The 26,204-nt window shown below is 36.8% G+C and overlaps 1 protein-coding gene across 11 annotated transcripts in view; it reads left to right on the top strand.

Moving 5' to 3' along the window:
• BCAS3 (BCAS3 microtubule associated cell migration factor) overlaps positions 1-26,204 on the top strand; it is a 479,435-nt gene that overhangs the window by 65,629 nt on the left and 387,602 nt on the right. For all 11 annotated transcript variants that reach the window (XM_079796989.1, XM_079796987.1, XM_079796983.1 and 8 more), the window contains exon 7: positions 3,910-3,982. In XM_079796989.1, coding sequence (XP_079653115.1) covers positions 3,910-3,982 — 73 coding nt within the window. The remainder of the gene's footprint in view (positions 1-3,909; positions 3,983-26,204) is intronic.

Genomic DNA, 26,204 nt, shown 5'->3' with positions numbered 1-26,204 from the left:
TATGAAGATTACCCAGTTCATAATGGAGATTGCTTTATAGCACAAAATGGAAAATTTTGTAAGAAAATAGAAATTTTTAGTGGAAAAAATCTGACTATAAATTGACAACAGAATCGTATTTTTTAGCCAAAATTAAGACCTGTAATATATGACTACAACTTTAAGCTCACATTAAGAGAATCTATAAGGAAAACTGGACATAGACAAACAGAATTAAATATTTTCTAAAATAATTATTTCAAGTAAATAAAAAATGGAATGGAAGAGTTGGAAATGGTTTAACTCAGTGGTCGGCAAACTCATTAGTCAACAGAGCCAAATATCAACAGTACAACGATTGAAATTTGAGAGCCAAATTTTTTAAACTTAAACTTCTTCTAATGCCACTTCTTCAAAATAGACTCGCCCAGGCCGTGGTATTTTGTGGAAGAGCAAGGGGCCAAAGAGCCGCATGTGGCTCGTGAGCCGCAGTTTGCCGACCAGGTTTAACTGATAAAATGCATTAAGTTGTTCATTAGAATCTTTCTGCAAAAGATTTTCACATTTAGAATTTATTACTATTAGCATAGTTTTGTGTAAAATATTTATACTTAAGACATCATCCACAACATCAAAAGAGCAGAGTTGGAATATTTCATTATCAGTTGGATTTTTATTTGCATCTGGATTTGCTTTTGGATCCTCACAGAAGTGGTTTCTATTTGCTATCTTGAAATCCTTAAGGCTGATTTATGAGCTTAAACTCATTGGTTTAAATGAGTTTACAATGGCATGTATGGTGAGGGGTATTATTTAACGTTTTCTGACGTGCAAACTGTCTTGAATTTTTTTGAGGGGGAGAGGAGTTGTGACTTGGTGGGCAAGCCCATTTTCATTACTTTAATTGTGCGATTTATTAGGATTTTAAGCTTTTTATAAATGTTTTAGTGTTATAGGACAGAATTAAAAGGATTTAGAATAAGAGGAGTTTAACAAAAGGACTTTGCAACAGGATTGCAGTAGTTTTTATATTTGATGGATTTGGCTAGCTGGTTTTCATTTCAATCACCATGCTGCATTCTGTTAAATGCTGTAGAACAGGTGTGTGTAACGTCATTCTCTCTATTGTACTTGCAAATAAACACAATTTTATATATAAAAAGTTAATCCTCTACAATTTGGAGGATTACAGTATGGGAGAGTGATGACTCCATTAGGCATCATGGAGAGTACATGCTACTATTTATACTGCATGAAAAATCAGGTTAATAGCTACAGTGTTCATGAGATTGTAGAATTTTTATGCTAACACTTTCAAAATTGTATTTATTCAAACTATCCTCAATGAATAGTTACTTAAATTTGTACTTTTCCAACTACTTAAATTTGTACTTAAAATTTTTTTTTTTGCTTTGATTCCTTCACTAAATACCCATGGAGAGTATGAGTCTTTAGTAAGTATTAGGTGGTTGATCTTCTATAAAGTTTGTGGTACTAATTGATCAGGTCAGCTCAGGTCAGCTAAACCATTGGAGTTCTTGAATTCAGGTTTGAGAAACCCAAAACAATCAAACAATTTTGCCAGGATTATTTGCATTTTAAGGCCATGATATTTCATTCATCAGCATGTCAAAGTGGTGTGTTGAATCCAGGTACAAGCTGTGAAGACCTTGCCAATGATACCAGGAAGCAGAAGGAAAATAGCTATTGTTAAAGGTGGAAGTGAAATAAGTAGGAGTGAAGAGATGAAGCTCAGTCATAATTACTTTAGAACATAAAGATTGTGGGCTTTGGACCAGTTAATTTTTAACTCGTGCTTCGTTCAAGGCACATTGTTAATTGTGAAATCTGATTTATTTGTTTCGAAGGGGTAACAGCATACAACCCATAGTTAATGATTTTTAAAGACTTAAACACTGATTGCTGTAGTTCCTAAAAAGTTTAAATAGTTCAACTTATTTTGTATAACTACTATATTTAAAATTTAAAAGTATTTATATTATGTCATGTCACAGTTTAAAAGAAATATATATATTTATTGATTTTTTTACAGAGGGGAAGGGAGAAGGATAGTTAGAAACATTGATCAGCTGCCTCCTGCACACCTCTTACTGGGGATGTGCCTGCAACCAAGGTACATGCCCTTGACCAGAATCAAACCTGGGACCCTTGAGTCCGCAGGCCAACGCTCTATCCAATGAGCCAAACCGGTCAGGGCTCATGTCACAGTTTAAATGTGTAATCATTAAGGTGCCTCCTCAGTATTAAAACCTCATAATCCTTGGAGGGATCCATTGAAATGGAATATTAGTGAAGAGACAGAAAATATTGTTTAAAAAGTGTTAAAGTTTCCTGTCTCTCCCAAATACCTTCATCTTAATTCCCTAAGAAATAGATCCCTATATTGAAATTGTTGTTTATCTTTATGAGTTTATACATTCCATGCTTCATATAACAAAATATGTATGTATGTAAGTATCTAACCACACATACAACTTTTTTCTACCTTTTTCAAAAATCTGTAGTAAAATTGTAAAAATTGCCTGACAAAATTTACCATCTGGACAGATTTTAACTGTACTGTTTAGTAGTGCTAATACATTCACAGATCTCTAGAACTTTTTCTGCTTATAAAACTGTAACTTTGTACCCAGTGAACAGCCCTTTCCATTTCTTCCTTCACCCCAGTCACTGGTAACAGCATTTCACTTTCTTTTTCTATGAGTTTGACTACAAGCTTCAAATAAGTGGAATAATAGAGTATTTGTCTTTTTTTATTACTTATTTCACTTAGCATAATGTTCTCAACATTTATCCACGTGTAGACAGGTGACAAGTTCTCCTCCTCTTCCTCCTCCTTCCCCTCCTTGCCTAGATTTAGATACATTTGCATTTCATGACTTTATTTTTCTGCTCGTTGCTGCTATTATATTGGTTTCATATCCTGTAATATTGTTGAGTTCATTATTATTATCCTGTCTGGGACATCCAGTATAGGGTTGAATGAGGGCAGTTACATTGGGCATCCTTGTGTTATTGCTGATTTTAATGGGAATGCTCTGAAGCATTACCAATGATACTTGTAGTTTTTTTGTAGATAATCATTATTGGGGTAAGAAACTTTTTTGCTGCTTATTTTGTTATTATCATGACTACCTGTATAATTTAATTGAATGCTTTTTCTGCATCTGCTGAAACAATAGGATGAATATGTTAATTGGTTTTGTAATATAAAATTATTACTATTACTTGGGTAAATCCAACTTGGTTATAAGATTTTACTTTTTCTAATACATTGGTATTTAGTTTAATATTTTTAAAGGATATTTGCATTTATGTTTTGAGAATGGCCTATAATTTTATAATTTCCCTTTCCGGACTTACCTTTATTTAGTTTTGACATTAAGATCAGCCGAAACCGGTTTGGCTCAATGGATAGAGCGTCGGTCTGCGGACTGAAAGGTCCCAGGTTCGATTCCGGTCAAGGGCATGTACGTTGGCTGCGGGCACATCCCTGGTAGGGGGTGTGCAGGAGGCAGCTGGTCGATGATTCTCTCTCATCGATGTTTCTAGCTCTCTATCCCTCTCCTCTCCCTTCCTCTCTGTAAAAAATAAAAAAAAAAAAGATCATACTATTCCTGGGTAATTAGTTGGTAGAGTTGGGGGTGATTTTTTGAGCTCCTGGAGAATGTGTATAAGTTTTAAATTTATACCAATTAAAAGAAAATATATTTTATTCAATTAAAAAAATAATTATAGGTTTATTTATACATTTTCTAGTTTTGCTAAAAACTAGTATAAAATCATATCAATTTATAATGAATGTTTTAGTATCTCTTTGGCTGTAAATATTCTGAGAGCATGAAAATAATGGGTATTATGTAAGAATACTTCTCAAAATTTTGTTTTACATTTTATATTCCATATCAGGTACTCAAAAGTGTGACAGCTTTGCAGAGAAAAGGCCCCTTCTTGGTGTTTGTAAGAGCACTGGATCTTCTGGGTAAGGAAATTTTAAAAATTCTTTGAACCATTATTAAAAATTTATATTATGATTTCAGAGGGAAAACTTTGATGACTCATTTCCCCAATGATTTTAAGATGACTACTGTGTTTTCAGTTAGTGCATCTCCTCAACTCGAACTCCTAACTGCAAGGAGAATACTAGTTTTGTTAGTAAGGAAGATGATTAAAATGGGTATTAGCCTTGGCAACCAGAACTCCCTGTCACATGCTTTCAGCTCATAGTTTGCACTTTAGATCATGGATGCAGTGGAGAAGGGAAGAATGTGTTAATGGTATAGCATGATTAGATTTTACAGTCTTAATTGTGCTTTTTTAGGGAAATGATTTGACTACATGTGATATAAGTGTAAATTTGGGGGTTGAACTAGGCACAAATTTACAGTGTACTTAGCACTATGTCAGGTATGGGGTAAATAGAAAAGTATGAAAACCCAATTCCTTATCCCAAAGCCTTAAGGATATAGCTGGGAAAAACAAAAAAAGTATAGCACACAGAAAATAATAATAACTAGAGGCCTAGTGCACGAAAATTCATGCACTCCGGCGGGGTCCCTCAGCCCAGCCTGCGCCCTCTCACAATCTGGGACCCCTCGGGGGATGTCCACCTGCAAGCTTAGGATTGCTCCCTGGGGGATCAGGCCTAAGCTGGCTGTCAGACATCCCTCTGGCAGCACGGGGAGTGGGCCTAAGCTGCAGTTGGACATCCTTAGTGCTGCCGAGGAGGCCGGAGAGGCTCCCGCCACCGCCGCTGCGCTGGCCAGCCATGAGCCGGCTTCTGGCTGAGCGGTGCTCCCCCTGTGGAAGCGCACTGACCACTAGGGGGCAGCTCCTGTGTTGAGCGTCTGCCCCCTGGCGGTCAGTGCTCATCATAGCGACTGGTTGTTCCCTGTCGTTCCATTAGGGTCAATTTGCATATTACCCTTTTATTATATAGGATGATATATAAAAGGAATTCAGTGAAAGTAGAGATCATTGTGTGTGTGGATTAAGGGGTGAAGGCCTCATGAAGAAGGTGCAGCATGTGCTGGATCTAAAAGAATGGGAGGTTTGGCAATACATGAGGAAGAGTAAGGACTTCCAAAGTAGTTATAAAGCTATAGCAGTAGAACAGAAACTGGTATAAATACATTTAAGAATGATGGAAGTTTATGACTTAGGACTAAGGTTATCTGCAAAACAGGCAGAAGCAACCGTTTCAGTGCTCTGGAACTCAACCAATGGTTTACAACAATCTGAAAAGTGTGTATGTTTGAGAAGTGTTTAAACTGTAAGTGGTAACAGTGGGAATCTGTAGCATTCATGCCTGGAGCTGCTCCCATCACACTCCACCCGTTCTCCTTCTAATTTGGTTGATTCTTCAAGAGTAGGGAAGATCATGAGGACGGGCACTTTCCCTGCTGTAGTTGGAAGATGCACATTCAACTTGGAGCGGCAGGTGTTGCCAGCCCGGGAACATTGTCCATGGTAGTTATGGTCTAGGGGGTATATGAGTTGTGAGGGTAGTGGCTTCATGTATGTGCAGAGGACCCATGAAAGAGTCCAGGGGGAATGAAAATCTCGGGAGACTTGAAAATGTTCTGAATGTTGAATGTGCTCCCCTGTCCACACAGATTCTTTTGGGAAGGATGACAGCCTATGTTGACTTAGAGTATTCGAGCAAAATCTCAGCTAACTACTAAGCTACATGGACAGATGGGCAACCCCAGGAAACCAGACTTTAAAATAAAAGCAAGACTTAAAGAAAAGTAAAACTTCACATTATGTAGGAAGACAGATGCCAGAGATGTTATACCATATTATAGAAAATATTTAATTTTCAACATAAAATTATGACACATTTCAGGAAACAGGAAAATGTGATATATTGAAGAAAAAAGGAAAGAGAGGCTGATTATCTCCATGGTTAAATTCTACAGAGAAGGGTTTTTAAAGCAGCTGTTATAAGTATATTCTAAGAACTAAATGAGCCATGTGTCTAGAATTAAAGGAAAGTATGATAACGATGATTCAACAAATAGGGGGTCTCAATAGGGAGTTAGAAATTACAGAAAAACCAAATGGAAAATCTGGTGTTGAAGAGATACAAAAAATGAAATAATAAACTTTCTAGAGGAACTCAACACCATATTCAAGTCAGCAGAATAACCAGGGAACTGATGTGTTGATGAGGGAGCTGAAAGAGAATGGGAACCACAGAGGAGGATGAGCTACTATGGTGATGGGATACTCAATTGATTTCACTTTTCCTGATGTTTTTTTAGCCCTCTGTAATTCAGGTGCAGGAAGGCCTGTGGAAGCCCCTCAAAAAGATGTTTGTGGAAGACACTCAGCTACCTGCTGAGTTTGGCTTGTAGTTTTTGAAAGATGTTATGTTTCTTATCAACTCTGCTAGCTGTAAGATTAAGGAGATTGTTTTTTTATTTCTGTAGGATTCATTTATTGCGATACCACTTTATCAAAAAACTTGAGGCCCGGTGCATGAATTTGTGCATGGGTGGGGTCCCTCGGCCTGGCTGGTGATCGGGGCCAATCGGGGGCCGTCTCTCCCAGTCCTGATTGGTGCCGATGGGGTCAGTGGGCCGGGGAGGGACCGCAGAAGGGCTCCAGGGTGTGTCCGGCCGGTCTAGCCCAGTCCCAATCAGCTGGACCTCAGCAGCAAGCTAACCTACCTGTTGGAGCGTCTGCCCCCTGGTGGTCATAGTGATTAGGTGGTCATAGTGACTGGTCGAGCGGTTGACCGAATGGTTGACTGATCGGTTGGACACTTAGCATATTAAGCTTTTATATATATAGATCAGAGGCCTGATGCACAAAAGTCGAGCAAGGGGCTCGGCCCATCGCAGCCCTGGCTGCCTTGTGTCCCTATGGCCCCGCCCACTGGTCGTTCCAGAAGGTCATTCTGGAAGGCCTGCTGGTCTAATGAGCATATTAGCTCTTTATTATATAGGATAAGCTAACATTGTGAGGGTAAGGTGATGAGATATGGTGATGAGATAATTTACTGAATGATGAATTTGATGGTATGTGGGTTACATTAGGGTTCTCCAGAGAACCAATGGGATGTGAGAGGTAGGTGTGTGTGTGTGTGTGTGTATGTAAGAGATTCTAAGAAATTGGCTCACATAACTGTCAAGGCTGGTAAGCCCAAAATCTGGAGACCAGGGTAAGAATAGCAATCTTAATCTGGAGGCAGAATTCACTGTTCCTCCAAGAAGGTGTTAACAAAAATTATTATTAAAGCTTTCAACTGATTGGATGTGCCCCTCTCACATGATAGAGTACAATCTACTTAACTCAAGTTATATTGACTTACATATAATCTTATCTAAAACAGTTTCACAGAAACATCTAGAATAATATTTGACTAAATCTGGTTATTGTGGCCTAGCTAAGTTGACAAATAAAATTAATCTGGACAGGAGCAAGGAATCTAGTCCTGATTAAAATAGCATTTACCTGCTTGAAAAAATGTAGATATTCATTTTCTTCCTCCCATTTAAAAAAATATTTTTATTGATTTCAGCGAGGAAGGGAGAGGGAGAGAGAGATAGAAACATCAATGATGAGAATCATTGATTGGCTGCCCCCTACACGACCCCTACTGGGGATTGAGCCTGCAACCCAGGCACATGCCCTTGACTGGAATCGAACCCGGGCCCCTTTAGTCCGCAGGCCGATCGATGCTCTATCCACTGAGCCAAGCCAGCTAGGGCCCTCCCATTTTTGCTCTTTAATTTATGTCATAGAAGGGGAATCATTCTGTCAATAGACTTCTGTATGTCTGTATTACCTGGTGGGCTGTTTTAAATAATGATAATTGATAAATAACATGGCAAAGAAACTTTTGAATTAAGTTCGTAAGTCACTTCATGCACCCTAAGTTCTAGGGTAAGGTATCCTGTTATTACTGTATATGTATAAGCTCTCTATATTTTTTCTCTTCTAGTTTATACCTTTCTCTCTAATGCCAAAGGCTGCTGGAAAATACTCGTTTTGTTTTCAGTTATTTATTTGCTGAACTGATTATGTAGCATCTTTGTCAGAATGTTTACAGTCACAGGAAGGACATTTTCATTGAGGACTGTGTTCTGTTTCTTGTAAGTGTCATATTGCAATTGTGAATAGAATTTTCTCTCTAATCTGAGCAAGCGATCTGTGAGTATGTATATATTTTAAGTGTTATTCTAAGTGTTAGCAGTAGGCTGGCGGATGGTGATGTCAAATACACAAGACACTTTTCAGTAACTTTAAAGTTGACTGTAATAGTAGAGAAATCTCGTTGTAGGGGAATTCTTTTAGAATCTGTTTTCCAATTCCTGGGATAAAAAAAAAAAGTTATAACTCAGTCTTTCTTTTATGAGGCATGTACTTGTTGACTATGCTAATATAGCACCAGGGACTGGAAGGCAAATGTTCAATGCCTGCTATGTACTAGGTCGGTTAAATATTTTCCATTATGTAACATCATTTAATCCCGAAACAAGCCTGTGAAGGAGATTGTATTATCCTCATTTTATACCCGAGGAAACTGATGCTAAGGGAGGTTCAGGCCCAGTTAGTTGTGGACCCAGGCCTTTGCCTCACTTGCCAGTCTCCAGATTTTGAGAAAAGTTTTAAATATGAGGAAACATATATACTGAACCAGGTTGTTAACATCTTCAAAGCTAGTAAGACCTCCTTCCCCCTTTGGAGAGGTACAGGACATGTCATTTGCCATCTGTTTCCCTGGCAAATGCTTAATTGAGTACCTGGTGCCTTAGACATTGTCAGTTGTTTATATTTAAAATTAATACTGCTTCTTAAATTATTCTTGGGGAAAGACAAAAATTTTTTAATATAATTTTCATTTTTATAAATTTATAGTACCTTTTCAAAGAAGTGGGAGTTGCTATGGAAATAATGCGAGTTCTTTGCATATTTTATCCTTTAGCTATGAACATATTATGCTTTAGCCCACAATTGAAAATACTGGCTCTAATTGCATTCATGATAGTGATGTGTTCTTTCTTTCTTTTGTGTGTATATGTGTGTTTGTATCTATCTGTGTATGTGTGTAAGAGGCAATACCATAATCATTCCAGATAAGCTATGTAAGGTCTTGGAGGGAGATAATGTTTATTGTGCTACTGATCCAGGGATTAAGTCAGTGCCTTGTGTAACAATTTAAAGGAGGGAGAGGAAGTATGGACAGTATACTAAGGGATATACTCTCTTAGGATACTAAAGCTCTTTGTATATTGTATACTAAACAGTTCCAGTAATGTAGCTGTTTGTGGTTAGGGTCTTGTTGGGTATTATGAATAATTGCAAAAGAGTAATATTATTAAACAGTTGACTGCAGACCTAGAAGAATGGTTATCCCAACATAAAATATACTATCATCATGTTACACACAATGTGGATTGGGGATGTGATGTTTACATAGATAAACATAGAATATTGGAAGTAGAAAGAACCATGAAGATCATGTAATTTAACCACACAGATTTCCATTATGTATCCATTTGGTGGTGGGAAGTTCTTGTAAGAGTGAGAACATTTCTTCATTTCAATTGGTTAGGAATCTCTTACCCTTTATTTAAATATGCACTCTGTGGCTATATTTCCAAGGTTGGATTTTAATCCAAAAAATTAAATATTTAGCAGTTTTATTGAGTTATAATTGACATACAATAAACTATGTATATTTGAAGTGTAGAATTTTATGTTTGATGTAAGTATACACCTATAAAAACATCACTATAAGCAAGATAATGAATATATCACCCCCCAAAAATTCTGCATGTCTGTTTATAATTCCCCCCTTCCCACGGCTCCTTTTCCTTAGATAACTACTGATCTACTTTCCATCATTTTATTTATTTATTTATTTATTTTTCATTTATTTATTTTTTATTGATTAAGGTATTACATGTGTACATATCTTCCCATTGCCCCCCCACTCCACTCCCATACATGCCCTCACCCCCCAGTGTCTTGCGTCCATTGGTTATGCTTATATGCATGCATACAAGTCCTTCGGTTGATCTCTTATCTCCCCCACCTCTCCCTAATCTTCCCCCTGTAATTTGACAGTCTGTTTGATGCTTTACTGCCTTTGTATCTATCTTTTTGTTCATCAGTTTATAATGTTCTTTATTATCCACAAATGAGTGAGATCACGTGGTATTTTTCTTTCATTGACTGGCTTATTTCACTTAGCATAATGTTCTCCAGTTCCATCCAGGCTGCTGCAAATGGTAAGAATTCCTTCTTTTTTATAGCAGCATAGTATTCCATTGTGTAGATGTACCATAGTTTTCTGATCCAGTCATCTGCTGACGGGCACCTAGGCTGTTTCCAAATATTAGCTATTGTAAATTGTGCTGCTATGAACATAGGGGTGCATATATCCTTTCTGATTGGTGTTTCTAGTTTCTTAGCATATATTCCTAGAAGCCGGATTACTGGGTCAAATGGGAGTTCCATTTTTAGTTTTTTGAGGAAGCTCCATACTGTTCTCCACAGTGGCTGCATCAGTCTGCATTCCCACCAGCGGTGCATGAGGGTTCCTTTTTCTCTGCATCCTTGCCAGCACTTGTGTTTGTTGATTTGTTGATGATTGCCATTCTGACAGGTGTGAAATGGTACCGCATTTGTTTTGATTTGAATCTCTCGGATAATTAGTGACTTTGAGCATGTTTTCATATATCTCTTGGCCTTCCTTCTGTCTTCTTTCGAAAAGTATCTATTTAGGTCCCTTGCCCATTTTTTTTATTGGGTCATTTATCTTCCTTTTATTGAGTTGTATGAGTTCCCTGTAAATGTTGGAGAATAAACCTTTATCAGTGATAACATTTGCAAATATGCTCTCCCATACAGTGGGCTTTCTTGTTGTTTTGTTGATGGTTTCTTTTGCTGTGCAAAAGCTTTTTATTTTGATGTAGTCCCATTTGTTTATTTTCTCTTTAGTTTCCATTGCCCTAGGAGTGGTATCAGTGAAGAAATTGCTTCGGTATATGTCTGAGATTTCTCTGCCTGTGGATTCTTCTAGTATTTTTATGGTTTCCCATCTTATGTTTAAGTCCTTTATCCATTTTGAGTTTATTTTTGTGTATGGTGTAAGTTGGTGGTCTAGTTTCATTTTTTTTGCATGTATCTGTCCAATTTTCCCAACACCATTTATTGAGAGACTGTCTTGACTCCATTGTATGTTCATGCCTCCTTTGTCAAATATTAATTGAGCATAGTGGTTTAGGTCCATATCTGGGTTCTCTATTCTATTCCATTGGTCTATATTGCCTGTTCTTGTGCCAGTACCAGGCTGTTTTGAGAACAGTGGCTTTGTAATACAGCTTGAAATCTGGTATTGAGATCCCTCCTACTTTGTTCTTCTTTCTCAGGATTGCTGTGGCTATTCGGGGTCTTTTTTTATTCCAGATGAATTTTTGGAGAGTTCTTTCTAGGTCTGTGAAATATGCCGTTGGTATTTTAATGGGGAGTGCATTGAATCTATAGATTGCTTTGGGTAGTGATGGGGCTCAGGGGGCCTGCATTCTGGAAAGGCGCAACTGTGGTGTCCAGAGTTCTGTAGTTGTGGGGTGGGCAGACTCAGCTTTTGCTGCTGCACCTGTGGTGGATAGGCGCTCACAGGGGCACCTGCGGTACGTTTGCCAGCGAGGCATACTGCAGTACTCTGAAGGGCCCTGCAGTGTAGCCCGTAATTGAGGCGCCTGTGGGCAGGTATCCAGGATGAGTGAATTCAGAATTTCTACTGCTGGTGGGGAGTGTGCCCCTGTTTGTCCAAGATCACACCCAGGGAGAGCTCACAGTGGCTCCCACGAGTGCCCTGTGGGTAGATGGGCTCAGGGGTCCTGCTCCTTGGAAATGCGTGAGTGTGGAGGTGCCTTTGCCTGCGCAGAGGTCTGACGCACTCTGAGGGGCCCTAGCACTGAAGTTGCCCAGCTGGGGTGTCCATGGGCAGTTATTCAGGAAGAGGGAGTTCAGAATTTCTACTGCAGGGCCGCGTGCCCTTGTCTGTACAAAATCACACCCGCTGGGGCTCCCAGTGGCTCCCAGGCTCTGCCTACGGAGTGGTGTGCCCTGGATATCTGTGTGCGCTGGAAATGCGCGACTGTTTTGTCAGGAGTTCTGCCGCTGGGGAGGGAGAGGTTGCACTTACTGCTGCCGAGCGGTACACCTTTGGAGGTGGAGGTCCCAGAGTCCGTGGGTCTGTGGGTGGGGCAGCAGGATTTTGGCTGGAGTGCCTGCTGGGTCCCGGGGCAGTTCCAAGGCCTGTCTGGTTGGTGGTGCTGATGAGTTCCTAAAAAAGGCTGTTCTCCCCTTCAAGATGGCGTGGGCTCCGTGCCGGAGTCTCGCAGTCCGGGGAGTGCCTGCAGAGGTGGTAGTCTCTCCTTGTCCAAGAGAGCCTGTCTGCCAGCCCCTGCTGCTCCTACGGGGATTTAACTGTCCCTCACTCACTCACACACACACCACGCACATCCACACACGCTCCTTTCAGACCCTCCCTCACTCCCTTCCTCTCCCTCACCTCCATCCTGCCAGCCGCCATCTTCAAGACCTACTTTCCATCATTTTAGATTATTTTGTATTTTCTAGAATTTTATATAAATGTGATCATGTAATATACGCTTTCCCTTGTGTTATGCATTATATTTATTTTGAGGTTCATCCTTGTTGCATTTATCAACAGTTCATTTATTTTTATTGCTGAGCAATATGGTATATGGGCATACCACAATTTGATTATCCATTCACTTGGTAGATATGCTTGTTTCTAGGTTTTGGCTTTTACAAAGAATGCTGCTGTGAACATAATGTTGAAGTCTTTGTAGATACGTATTTTCTTTTCTCTGGGATAAACACCTATGAGTTGAATGGCTGAACCACATGTTGATGTATGTTTTTCATAGTGGTTGTCTCATTTTACATTCCTGCCAACATTGTATGTGTATTTTGAGAGCAAGAGATTCGAGAGTGCCAAAAAGGTTGAAAACTTGGTGAGGGGAAATGGTGCATATATGAGTGAAACAAAGGAAAAAGCGTAATGATTTTATAAAGAGGATTGAAAATAAACATAAAATAAAACAAAGTATATTTTCTTTAGAGTTAGTTTACTCTGTTGAATTTGTTTTATATTCTAGGAAATTGCATCATGTCATGTGAGGTAGTCATGATACTTGAGACCAGGAGATATTACTTTTTTCATACAAAGATTCCTCTTTTATGACTATGTCATGTTGTTGTCTTTTTTTGTCATAGTGTCAAGAAAAAGATAATTCTCATCAAATGTGCCTGATTCTGAGGTTGAATGTCTACCTGAAAGTAGATTAACTTTAGTAGTGACCTATAATCTATATTTACTTTCAAATTAATGTATATTATAGAAACTTATTTTTAATATTCAATTAACATTTCTTTCTCTCTGTGAAAATAAGGATTAGGATAGAATTCATTGTAGTTTTTGCCATTAAAAGTTAATGGAAATGATTTTCCACCTAATGCCTTTTCATTTAGTGGCAGAGTTTTCAGGAACAAATTAAAGTTACTAAGTGAGGCATGCATGTTTGAGTAATTGTGTTGTACTATTGTGTTAAGATTTTTATTTTGTGGGTTTGGGGGGGATATTTTCATTAAGATAAAACTCTAGTTTCCCAGTAGTTTTGTGTGAATGATTTTACTCCATTTTTGTTCATAATAAGCTAAATATGATTTTTCTGGGCAGCATTAACAATCAGTTTTATAAAGATTAGGGGCTGTGGTTGGAGAGGTTTGGATGCTTTACCTGGTTTCCTAGCAGGAGTGTGCCTTTTCTGCAGATACAGGGTTTCTTTAATAAGTGATACCTTGGGGCAGTGGCTTCAGTTCCTCCTCAGGTTTTCTGATAAGACCCTTACCTTCAGCTCTTTCTTCTGTCTTTTCTTTACCACTAAACTCCTGAGGATACATCCCATGTCTGATGTGATTCCCATGACAGACTTCTCTGGTCCTTCACGTGCTCCCTCTCATCCCCTGACTTTTGAGTAATTAGTAGCTGATGATTTGATCCAATGTATTTCAGATTTTTAAAAAAAGTATTTCCCTACTCCCTTGCTTCTGAGAGTAAATCCTAGGTGATTTCTCTATGCTTTGCCAGGACTAAGACTGTTGTACTTACTCCCTTCTTGCTTTTCAAGTAATCCCTGCTCAGCTCTGGGCCAGCTCAGGAGAAGACTCTGCCAGTTTTGAATATTTAACCCTTTGCACTCGCTTGCTTTTTCCTCGATTCCTTTATTCTACTCGGGATTTAATTTTTTAAATACCCCAGATTTTACAAAGTGCGGCAGTAGAATAAAAAACTAGAGTTTCTTTTCATACAAACTTATTTATTTAATGTAAGAAAAGCCCAAATAAAGGAGGAGGGACGGAGGGAGGGAAGGGATGGGCTACCGATGCTAACCGTGTCGAGTCACACTCGACATCCGAGTGCAAAAGGTTAAGCCTCTCCTCCCCAAATAAATAAAGTTTTTGGTTTTTCTCTCTCTAGTTATGCTTTAGTTTGATTCAGGGGTGATTTCATTTGCTTTCCTTGTTGATATGTATTGTTTTTCAAAGATATTTGGAGATTCAGAGTTAGGTAGCCATGTATAAATATACAAACACATTGGTAAAAGCATTTAGGTCACATTTTTTTGTTTGTTGAGAGAGAGAGAGAGAGAGAGAGAGAGAGAGAGAGAGAGACATTGACATTGACATTGAAGTGAGAAAGACATATTGATTGGTTGCCTCCTGTACAAGCCCTGACTGGGCTGGGGATCCAGCCTGTAACCGAGGTGTGTGCCCTTGACCAGAATCGAACCCATAACCCTGAGCAATTAGTTAGGAAATTTTACAGGTGTTTCTAGAAATTTGAATAAGGAAAACTTGCCAGAGGATAGTAGTCTATAGTGTGTGAGCCTTCAACTCAAATCTTGACACTAAGATATTCTGGATCACACTGGGCTTTCAGTGACAGCTTTTTAAAAATTTTTTATTTTATTGATTTTTTTACAGAGAGGAAGGGAGAGGGAGAGAGAGTCAGAAGCATCAATGAGAGAGAAACATCAATCAGCTGCCTCCTTCACAACCCACTGGGGATGTGCCCACAACCAAGGTACATGCCCTTGACCGGAATCGAACCTGGGACCCTTGAGTCCTCAGGCCAACGCTCTATTCACTGAGCCAAGACAGTGAGGGCAGTGGCAGCTTTTGTAGTATTTAAATCTAATAGGAGCTAATAGTGATAAATATAATAGAGATATTTATGGCTAATGGATCTGATTTTCATTTTGGGTTCTACAATTTTCTTCTATATGCATTTAGCCTAATGTTGGTACTCTGTAATATTCATTGATACTCCTGAACCCATGGATAGAATTGTCTAGAATAATGAAAAGAAAAAAGATTTTGAAGTCACACAGACCTAGATCTGAATAGTTAGTTACATAAATGAAATTATTTACCAGTTCTCTGGTTCAGTTTCCTTATTTGTAAAGTGGTGCTCATAAATAACTACTGTGAAATATGGCAGTGCTTTAGAGTATTTAGGAAAGTGTCAGGCCCTTATTAGGTGCACCTCCTATTATTTGGGTCAGAAAGATATGAAGCGTAGCCAGGGAGCACTCATTACCAAAGACTTCTTTTCATATACATGTGAAGAACAAATGTATACCTATGTATATATAAAGCCACCCTGTGTGACATTTGGAGAAATATGGCTGTGCCCAAATTATTCAATACTTGTGCTAAAGTTTGTCAGCCTTCACGTCCTAGTCCAGTAATGGACCTGGTAGCATCTCTGATGAATAGGAGCCCTTTACTTTCATTGGAAAATGATAATTAGTTTATATTCCCCCCCAAAAGAACCTCATGTTATATTTATATATTTATATTTTCATTGAGGTATAATTGAAACATGACAAACTTCACATAAAGTGTACAGTGTGATACATTTTGACATTTGTATATGCCCACGAAACCATCACTCCAATCAGGATAATGAGCATATCCCTCACACACAATGGTTTTCTCATGCCCTTTTTAATGCATCCCTTCTGCCCTTCCTGGCATTCACTAGAAGCAGCACATTTTTGTGTAGTAAGTGTCTCTGAGTATCACTGAGGTCTTTATTTTTGGGAGATACTTTGCTGTCATGCTGTTTAAGGTGACTTTAATATACTGTTAAAAACATAAAGGTGGGAGTCTTGAATTCAACGTTGCTTTTTCTTCTGCTCTGCATCTTAAACTAAAGGCCTTTCAAAAGTGAAGCTTTCCATCTCGAACCAGTACATAAAACTACTAACAGGCTTGCAGTTACTCTGTGTAATCATTTCAAAACAACAGTTTTTCCAGCCACCAAAAGGATGCAGTCTTGACATATAAATAGAAAACAGATTGGGTTTTTGGCTGATATTGCTATACTGGTTTAAATGTTGGTTCAGTCAGCTTCAGGCTTAGATTACAAGATTTGCAAATTAAAGGAAAACCAAAAGGGAAAGAACATCTGCATAGATTCCGACTTGGTGGAATTTCGTACAGGCAGACTTCCTCTGTTTCTGGTGGGACAGAGCATGTGCACAGTGAAAAAGCCTTGAAAAGAGATCAGTTGTGTTGTGATAACCCTAATCACAAAATTGATGATGAAAATGAAGTAATTCATTATGGAGATCCATGAGAGTTTCCAGATCAAGTGTTATTTCACAGTTTTGGGGGACAATATTTTGTTGATGTAGCTATATGGTATTTAGACAGAATAAATTCTTGCTAAATCTCAATCGTTTTGTGACTTGATTTTCTTGAATCAAAGAATTGGGAGTTGAGAAAGGTTATTTGCTTTAACTAAGACCTAAATATATTTTCATCACTGACTATGTCAATATAATTGATTACCTAGGCTGCCATCCCCAAGGAATGCTTAATTTTAATGTTTCTTTTTTCTTTTATTCTAAGAGGGGCTTTACATTCTTTCAAGAAATATTTGTGGGCACTGACTATATTTCAGCTAGTTATAGTATCTCTTCCTAGTACCATTCCAATGATTGAACACCTTTAAATAGCATTTCTTTATGATTGAGAATTGTAATCCTACTGTAATGGTATATAACATGATATTGTTACACAAGTCTAGTTGGCAAACTTGCCTGAAGGATGGCAGAAATCCTTGAAGCCATCAGATCTTGAGGGGGAAAAGGACAAATGGGAAGTCCTGGGTAGTTACTTTGTGGGAAAGGTCATGCTAAGTGAAGTGGTAGAGGAAATTGTTGTTTTTGTTTTTAATGCTAAAAGATTTTGGGTTCTGTATTTGTGCAGGGTGGTACAGAGGGCCACAATTTCCTTGTTTATTTTTATGTGTAAGGATGTTAGTCATATCTTAGGTTACAGAAGACCAAATACTTGAGGAGAATTGGAAAAGATGAACTTCTCTTGGGCTTATAGTTTGCTAAAAATCCTGAAAAAATTATGAATGATTTGAATGTTACTTTATGTTTATAAACAGATTATTATATATATATAAAGCTTTCTGGTCTCAAAAAGGTAGTGTCACAACCATAGTATCCTAGAGGCAAGATTTTATTTTTGTTGTGTTGTTTTGTTGTTTGTGTTTTGAATGTGTATTTTAGTATTAACTGATTTTATCCTTTGTTAGAAACACTTGTTAGAAACACTTGTTTCTTAGCATTCAAGTAATTTTATTAACATGTTGTTTTTAAGAACAATATCCAGAGAAGATTAAAATAGTTATTGTGAGATAATTGGCATATTAATCAGAGCCTCCTGGTGTGGGTGAATGTGCTTGTGGAGAAGAATGAAGATAGGGGCACAAACAAGAGACAGTATTTTGAGTGTACCTTTGGAGATTTTAAAAAAAACATGTAAGTGCTTAAAATGCTATGTTTAGGTTTTATCACTCACTTAAATACTATAACACTTCATGGTTCCCTCTCTGGAAACAATAAAATATAATACATTTGTATGTTGTAAAGCAACATTTTCTATTTTATTTTGTTTTCATAGTAGTCCTTTTCATTTCCTTGAAACATTTCCTAGAACACATTCTGAGTGCATTTGTTGGTCAGTTTTGTCCCTGCACCTTTCTCAAACAAGGAAATAAAAGCAGTTTATCATGACCAGAGAGCTTGATGAAAACAGCTGCAGCATACACTTGTGTGTGTCGCTTCTCAAATGGAGCAGCAACAGAGGAAAAATGATAATGCACGCCTCCACTCTTAACGACCAAACGGCTGCGATTGGGGCCGGTTCAAATTATTAAACACTGTAAACGCCACAACGTTAATTACAAGAGGAACAAACTCTACAAAGATAAATGTGTTTTCAATATGATTCGTAGGGAGGGTACAGTAGAAACCAGTGAAGAGAGAGGAAATTTATTTCTGGCAGGACTCTAGACATGGAACTGTGGCTGAACTTTTTACCCTAATTACCTCCTGCTAATGCCTGCAGCGGTCTGGAATCAAAGTGGTGCTTCGGGCCCTGGAAATTCTCTGATGTGGCAAACGTTTGTTGTGTGAGGAGGGTTTCTTAAGAAAAAGCAGAATATTGTGACAGGATTTTTAAAAAATTTCTCAGTTACCACCCACCTCACTTGTTGCCTACAAAAATAGAGTAATTGTTTGCATCTGTGTGTGCTTTTTTACCCCCCCCCCCCAAAAGAAATAACTGTTATAAATCAATGTGACATAGATCCAGTGAACTGAGGCTTGCCTGAGGTAGGCTTTTTTATTTTTTTAAAAGTTTCTTCTTTATTTTAAAATGTAGGTTCAAAATGTAAAGAAATTATTTTTAAGTGAGAAAAGGCATTCTGTCCATTTTAAAGGAGAATGTGGATCTTAAAGTATGTTTTTTAAAATGAAGTTGAACCACTTTGTAGAGTCACACTGATAACTATTAAATTGCTTAATCCTGGAAGTTGAAATGGGAATTTCCAGTTTCCATTTTTAGCTGTCCATTCGACTGGGACTAGAATCTTAGAGACATTTTTCTGAAACATTACATCATTCCATTTGTCTATCTTAACATTACTGGCTTGTACACATTTTTGAAATAGAATAACTTTTGTGATAACCACCTGCTTTTCATCCTTTGCTGTTAGAATCAGTGATTCTATACTGTATGTAGCATAAACACAATGACTGCATTTTATGTATTCTAAGACAACCCAGATTTCAATTAGCCTGCCCTTATTTCCTATGAAGGTCTGTGCTAACTTGTAACTTCAGCTCCAGCCCTTTACTGATCTTCTTAAATCCTTTTAGAGAATTCTTGAAAAACAGTAATCACACTCTTTTGAAATGCAAATAAAATCATGGTTTCACTTGGGTAGAAATTTATTTTGGCAGTCTTTTATTTAGGTGTTGTATAGAAATAGCTTTAGTTTGTAAAGGTAGTATTAGTTTTTTTTTTTAATTCCTCATAATGAAATCTAAAATTATAAGGTTGTGTCAGAAATTCGCATCTTGCGGTGGTTTAGCTGTGGTTACAAATTGCTCTAATATAACCTTAGTATTTTTCATTTTTGTGTAGTTATACTTTTGCATTGCATCGACGACCATTCATGTATTAGTTTTATTTGTGAATTGTGAAGGAGGGTTATTTCTTTAAATTGCTACATTTCAAAATTATGTTTATAAGAACGTTTTGATCAGTGGAAAGCAGTTACACATTTTCACTTCTAGTATATTGTTTCAAAATGGTTTTCCACATTGGATGTAAGATATGAATTTCACAACTTTTGCTCCCCTGCCCCGCATTCCACTTACCTTTATAAGAGCAGCCAAATAAGAAAAACATTTTTCTTCTTACTACTGTGTGAAAAGTATTCTTTTATGGTAATAATACTGTTAAAACTGAAAAACTACTTATGTCTTAACCAAATCTATATCTTTAGGCATTTGGTGCTGTTGCAATTTTAATTTATACTTCACTTGAAATCTCATCTGCTTTATTTCTACACCTGATACCACGATATAGCTAAATTGATGTGTAAATATAAATGGATATTATTTGTACAACAAATATGTGTTTATAACAGTACATATATTTTATTTTTAGCTCCTTTTTAAATCTCCAAAACCCACAGGCCTAGAATTGTGTCCTGATGAGGGGGCTAATTTGGCCTTGGATAACTGAACAGCTCAGCTTCTGGGGGGTAAAGGGGGCGAAGAAATAACATGACATGGCTTTATCATATATTGTGGAATGTAAAAACATTAAGCCAATATGAATATAAATATTCCTCCCAACTTACAAACAAACATTCTATGTTGTACAAATAATGATTTTTTGGTACTTTAATAAGTCAAATTACAGGAATTGATTCGGAACCATAAATTTAGGTGTCCTGTAAAAAAAAAAAAAAAAATCTCAGATTTTCCGTTGTCATTTTAATTATTGAGAAGGGAATTAATAGAAGGTACAGATTTTTACATATATTCTTTCTAAATTCTCTCTAGGTACATTCTGATATTCCTTGATTTTGAGAAATAGATTTCATATAAGCTGTTAACCTTAGCATTTCTTCATTTCTCAATGTGTCTCAAGTGCTATAATGAACTGTAGGTTTCTTTGACATGTTTAATAAGTTGGTTTGTATTGATTTCATATGTATACTTAATCTTTTTGCACATTTATAAAGTTTTATGGTAGCATTGGAGTAATAAAAACACACATGCTTTTATACAGTATAGTGTATTTGGCCTCTGTGCTTGCTTAACAGAAGTTAGTATAATTATCATCTTTTGGTGAGTTGGGCCAGACATTAGTGTTTTCATTTAAAGTATCCCATGTTTCTCAGTTAAACTTTGATTATAGGTATTGTTGATATGCAAAATGCTTCCGTATATACGTTTTTTTATCATAACAAATAAGCAGTTATGAAATAAATCCAAACAAGATTTTGCATTGTTTTGTTGAAGTGCTATTGCTTCTACTATAAACAACATAAATTTAAAAAATATATTTGTTTGCTATTCATAGTTCCTTTTTGATATAGTGACTGAAAATTAACTATTTTTTCTTTTTTGGGGGAACTTCATGATGTATTTCTTAGTCATTAAACAAAATTTTAACTTTTCTGTTTACCTCTGTTCTTTGTATCCCTCTGATACATGACTTTAGACTCATTAAATTCATATCTTTCAAAATTACAAAATAGTGAACAATTTATTAACATTTCTGCTATTATCAATGAAACATTTTTTTATATAGGGAATTACAAAGCGATATTTTGGTATTCTGAAAAATTAATTTAAAAGAATACTGTATGATGGTTATAATAATCCTGGCTTATTATAGTATTTGCTATATAAATAAGAGACAGATATGTTTTTGATTTTTTGGAAACCTGATGCCATTGAAGGCAAGGTTGCCATTTCAATCTTTGTTATTTTTGTTCTCTTCTGTGTTTAAAAAAATTGTGTTTCCATTCAATTATTAAATGAATATCAGCAAAAATTAATATTAAATATTTGAAGTTGCTATTGATAGAAGTACTTTTCCAAGATATTTTATTGCTTTCTTTTATAAAATTTTAACTGTCATAGGATCATTGCTCATGTCATTATCACCTGAAGTCCATAGTTTGCATATGCTGGGTGGTAATATAATGGAATATCTTTTATAACCATAATGCAATTAAATTAGAAATCAATAACAAACATCTCTGGGAAATTTATACAAAGTTTAGAAATTAAACTATGGGACAAGCAGAACTCACAAGAAAATAGGAAGGTTAAAAAATAACAAAATTTGGGATGTAACAAAAGGGATCGAGGGATGGATGTTTAAAGCACTAAATGCTCTCATTTGAGAAGAAGAAAGATCTAAAGCTTTTCACCTATGAATCAAAAAAAGATGAGAAAGTTTACCTAAAATAAGTGAGTGGTAGAAAATAATAAGTGGAAATCAGTGAAAGAAAACAGAGAAAAATCAGGTAAGCCAAAAGTTAGTTCTTTGAAAACACTAATATAAGTGATAACCCTTTAGTGAGATGGATCAAGAAAAATAGAAGACACAAATTACCAATATCAAGAGTAAATGAAGGGGCATTACTACAGATCTCATGGTCATTAAAAGCAATATTATGAACAACTTTTTCTTTGAAAACTTACATGATACGGGCAAATGAAAAACCTAACTCAGCAAGATATTACTGGTAAGTGAAGAACAATCAGTAGAATAGTGTTGCTATTGATCAATTGATAATTGTAAACAAATATTTCAGAATAATTTTATATAATTTATTACCTATGAAGGGAGAAAACAAAACAAATAGAAGAACTCTGGGAAGAAAGGGTGAATATAATAGGAGAGACAAAATCTATGGGAAGAAATAGATGGGGGGAAAATCCACAAATGCATCACAGTTGATGAAGAAATTGGAAGGCACTGAAGGGAGAATGGTAGAAAATTGGATAAAATGAGAGCTTGAGAAAATGGGAAGAAAACTAGAACATATATATTGCTCCCAAATAAGAGAGTCAATGGCGGTAATGTAAAAAATTAGGCCCTGACCGGTTTTGCTCAGTTGATAGAGCGCCACCCTGCGAACTGAAGGGTCCCAGGTTCGATTCCGGTCAAGGGCATGTACCTTAGTTGCGGTCACATCCCCGCAAGGAGATGTGCAGGAGGCAGCTGATCAATGTGTGCAGGAGGCAGCTGATGGATGTTTCTCTCTCATCGATGTTTCTAACTCTCTATCCCTCTCCCTTCCTCTCTGTAAAAAAAATCAATAAAATATATATAAAAAAATTAGAATAGTTAATCCTATGATGTCTTATTGTAGAGTTCCTAGTTTTTAAGGAACTAGGCTCACCTTGAATTTCTCCACAACAACTGAAGCAAATACTATAAGACCCCTGAGAAGAACAGTGTAAAACAGCCCCATTACATTAGGAAAAAAACACACCACCCTATAGATCATTGAAATTTTGTTTACCATATATGAAATGTTTTAATCTTAGCTAACCATATGGTTTCTATGGCAACTACTCAACCCAGCCATAGAAAATAAAGAAAAAGTGAGTATGGCTATGTTCCAGTGATACTGGCAGTGGGGTTGGATTTGGGACATAGTTGGCTGATCTCTGCTATATAATAAAAAATTTTCCTATTAAAAAAAATTTAAGTGCTGTACTAAAGCAACCACTAATATAACAAACTAGAGGCCCAGTGCATGAATTCATGCACCAGTGGGGTCCCTCGGCCTGGCCTGCAGGATCGGGCCGAAACCAGCTCTTCAACATCCCCTGAGGGGTCCTGGATTGTGAGAGGGTGCAGGCCAGGCCGAGGAACTCCACCGTTGCATGATTGGGGCCGGGGAGGGATGCGGGAGGTTGGCCAGCTTGAGAGGGACCGCAGGAGGGCTCCAGGGCTGTCCGGTCCATCTCTCTCAGTCTTGATCGGCGGGACTCCAGCAGCAATCTAACCTACCAGTCGGAGCGTCTATCCCCTGGTGGTCAGTGTACATCATAGCAAGCGGTTGAGCAGCCTTAGCATATCATTAGCATATTACGCTTTGATTGCTTGAACAGATGACTGGAAGACCGGACACTTAGCATATTAGGCTTTTATTATATGGTGCATGAAATTTGTGCACTTGGGCGTCCCTCAGCCCGGCCTGCCCTCTTGCAGTCCAGGAGCCCTTGGGGGATGTCCAACTTAGGCCCGTTCCCCATAGTCAGACATCCTTAGTGCTGCCACGGAGGCGAGAGAGGCTCCTGCCACTGCCACTGCGCTCGCCAGCCATGAACTCCCCCTGTGGGAATGCACTGATCACCAGGCGGCAGCTCCTGCATTGAGCATCTGGCCCCTGGTGGTCAGTGAGCAACCAGTTGTTCTGCTGTTTGGTCGATTTGCGTATTAGCTTTTTATTATATAAGATGGATATATGAAGTCAACTGCAGACTTTTCTTTTCCCCTGAAACATATTTTTCATAATTTGAATTTTCATTGCCTTTGCTTTTCACTGTGATATATTAAACACATTTTCTTGTATTATAACTTTATATTCTATCTGGTTAAAAAAAAACACATACCTAGTTATTTTAAATTCTCCCTTAAAGGTAGAGTATTTCCAACTCATCTTTGTATTTCATTGCAAATAACAGAAATTTACTTAAAAAAAAAAATCGAATGCAGGATGTCTTTGGTTGCCTGTTATGCAGTATGTGAAGAACATCTGATTCGACCCCCAATTCTGACATTACCCCCTACTTTTATGTGGAGATGTTACTTCTGCCTGCTGGTCGCCTCCCAAATAAAGGCTTCACTACTACCACTCTTGCAACTTGGGGTAGTGTTGGAAGGTTTAATTACCCAGTGTTTATTCAGAACTTTGCTGAAGAAAAATATTAAGTAGGATAATCACAAACTTAGCTTTTAATATGGTTAAGTTTCCATTTTCTTTTTAATTACTTAATAAAACATGCAACCAAGTGGCTTTTGTTCTTTGGGAACTGAATAAGAATACAAATAATGTAATTCTATCAAAAATTTTCCTCTTATATTTAAAGGATTAGATTCAGTAACACATGTTGAAGGTTGTGCAGCTTTTTCCCATTTAAAAATAAGTGTTTCCATGCTTCTTGCAATTTGTGGTAGATTTAAGATGTCTTTCCTATTTTGTGTTTCACTTATACATGCACATTCTTGGAAAATGTCACTTTCTCAGATACTTTGTTCCGCTTTTTCTAATTTTGTTTCAATCTGTTAAATATCATGAATAAAAATAATAAAAGTGTTTGTAAAGGAAAATGGTATTAATGTTTAGAATTTTCAAATCATAAAAGCCATATTTCACATTGCTTTAAGGTGATGCTCATTGTATTGCATTACAAAAGATATTATTTTGAAAACATTGTCTGGGATAAGAAATGGCTATGATTCTAATAAAATATATTAATATAAAGCAAAAAGCATATTATTATTACCCAGCTGGTGTGGTTCAATGGATTGAGCATCATCCCATGCACCAAGAGGTCAGCAGTTCAATTCCTGGTCAGGGCACATGCCTAGGTTGAGGGCTATGTCCTCAGTATGGGGGCGTGTAGGAGATGGTTGATTGGTGTTTCTATCTTTCTCTCACTCCCCCTTCCTCTCTATCTAAAAATCAATAAAATCATATTTTAAAAAAGGTTTTAAAAGCATGTTATTATAAAAATTAAAATTAGACTGAGATTAGAAATTTAAATATTTTAGATATTTATAAATTTGAGTATAGGAGTTTAATATTGTATTCTTTATAACTCCTTTTCCCCTATACAGCATAAAAAAATTAGCTAATATACTGTTTTTAGGTAATATTTAAATTTCAAAAATAGAGCATAAGATCCATCATCATTTCTTTATACATAAAAAATGCAAAAGTATTCAACATTATACTAACTCTTCACAAAAGGCTCAAGATACCTGGGTCATATATTATTCTTTAGAAGTTAAAACCTAGTTTTTGACATAGAAAAGGGATTGTTAATTCTAACATGAAAAGATGTACTTCAACAGCAATACTTAGCTGTACATAACTAAAAACCTTAATTTCAGTTCCAGTTCAGAGTCCTTTAAGTGGTTCATTTGTCTTGACCTCACTGTATTGTTGACTTTTTCTTTAAGTAGTAATTGCTAGATCTGAGACGGACTGTCAGAATATTTCCCCATGTTTACAACATGTATAGTGTTATTTGTATATAAAAGAATTCTGAAGTAATGGATTGAGAATTCTGATGATCACTCAACCAAATGATGTGGTTATGTACATTTGGTCAAGCCTTTTAACTTTGTAACCTAAATTCATTAAGAACAAATTACTGATATAACTCATGAAGATTAAAATAACTTTTTTTATTTCAAATATTTGATGTTCAGTAGTTTTCCAGCTTTATTATTTTGTAAACTGTTTCTATTGCTTTAAAAAAAGTAAGTTAGGATACTAACATTGTTAATGTGTTACAGAAGAACTGAAGAAATAGACACCCACTGAGATTTGTCTCAGAATAGTTTATATTGATAAAATTTTTAAAATTATGTAAAAGTGTATTAGTTTAATGTAATTGTCCATATACTACTTTATGTAAAGAAATTAATTAGATTAAAATATAAACAGTAAATTATAACTTCAGTTACAATGCTGAAATTTAATTTTCAAATATAGTAGGTGAAAAGGCAACCCA

The sequence above is a fragment of the Cnephaeus nilssonii genome (assembly GCF_951640355.1).
Source record: "Cnephaeus nilssonii genome assembly, chromosome: 19".
NCBI lineage: Eukaryota > Metazoa > Chordata > Mammalia > Chiroptera > Vespertilionidae > Cnephaeus > Cnephaeus nilssonii.
This window is presented reverse-complemented; position numbering and strand designations above follow the sequence as displayed.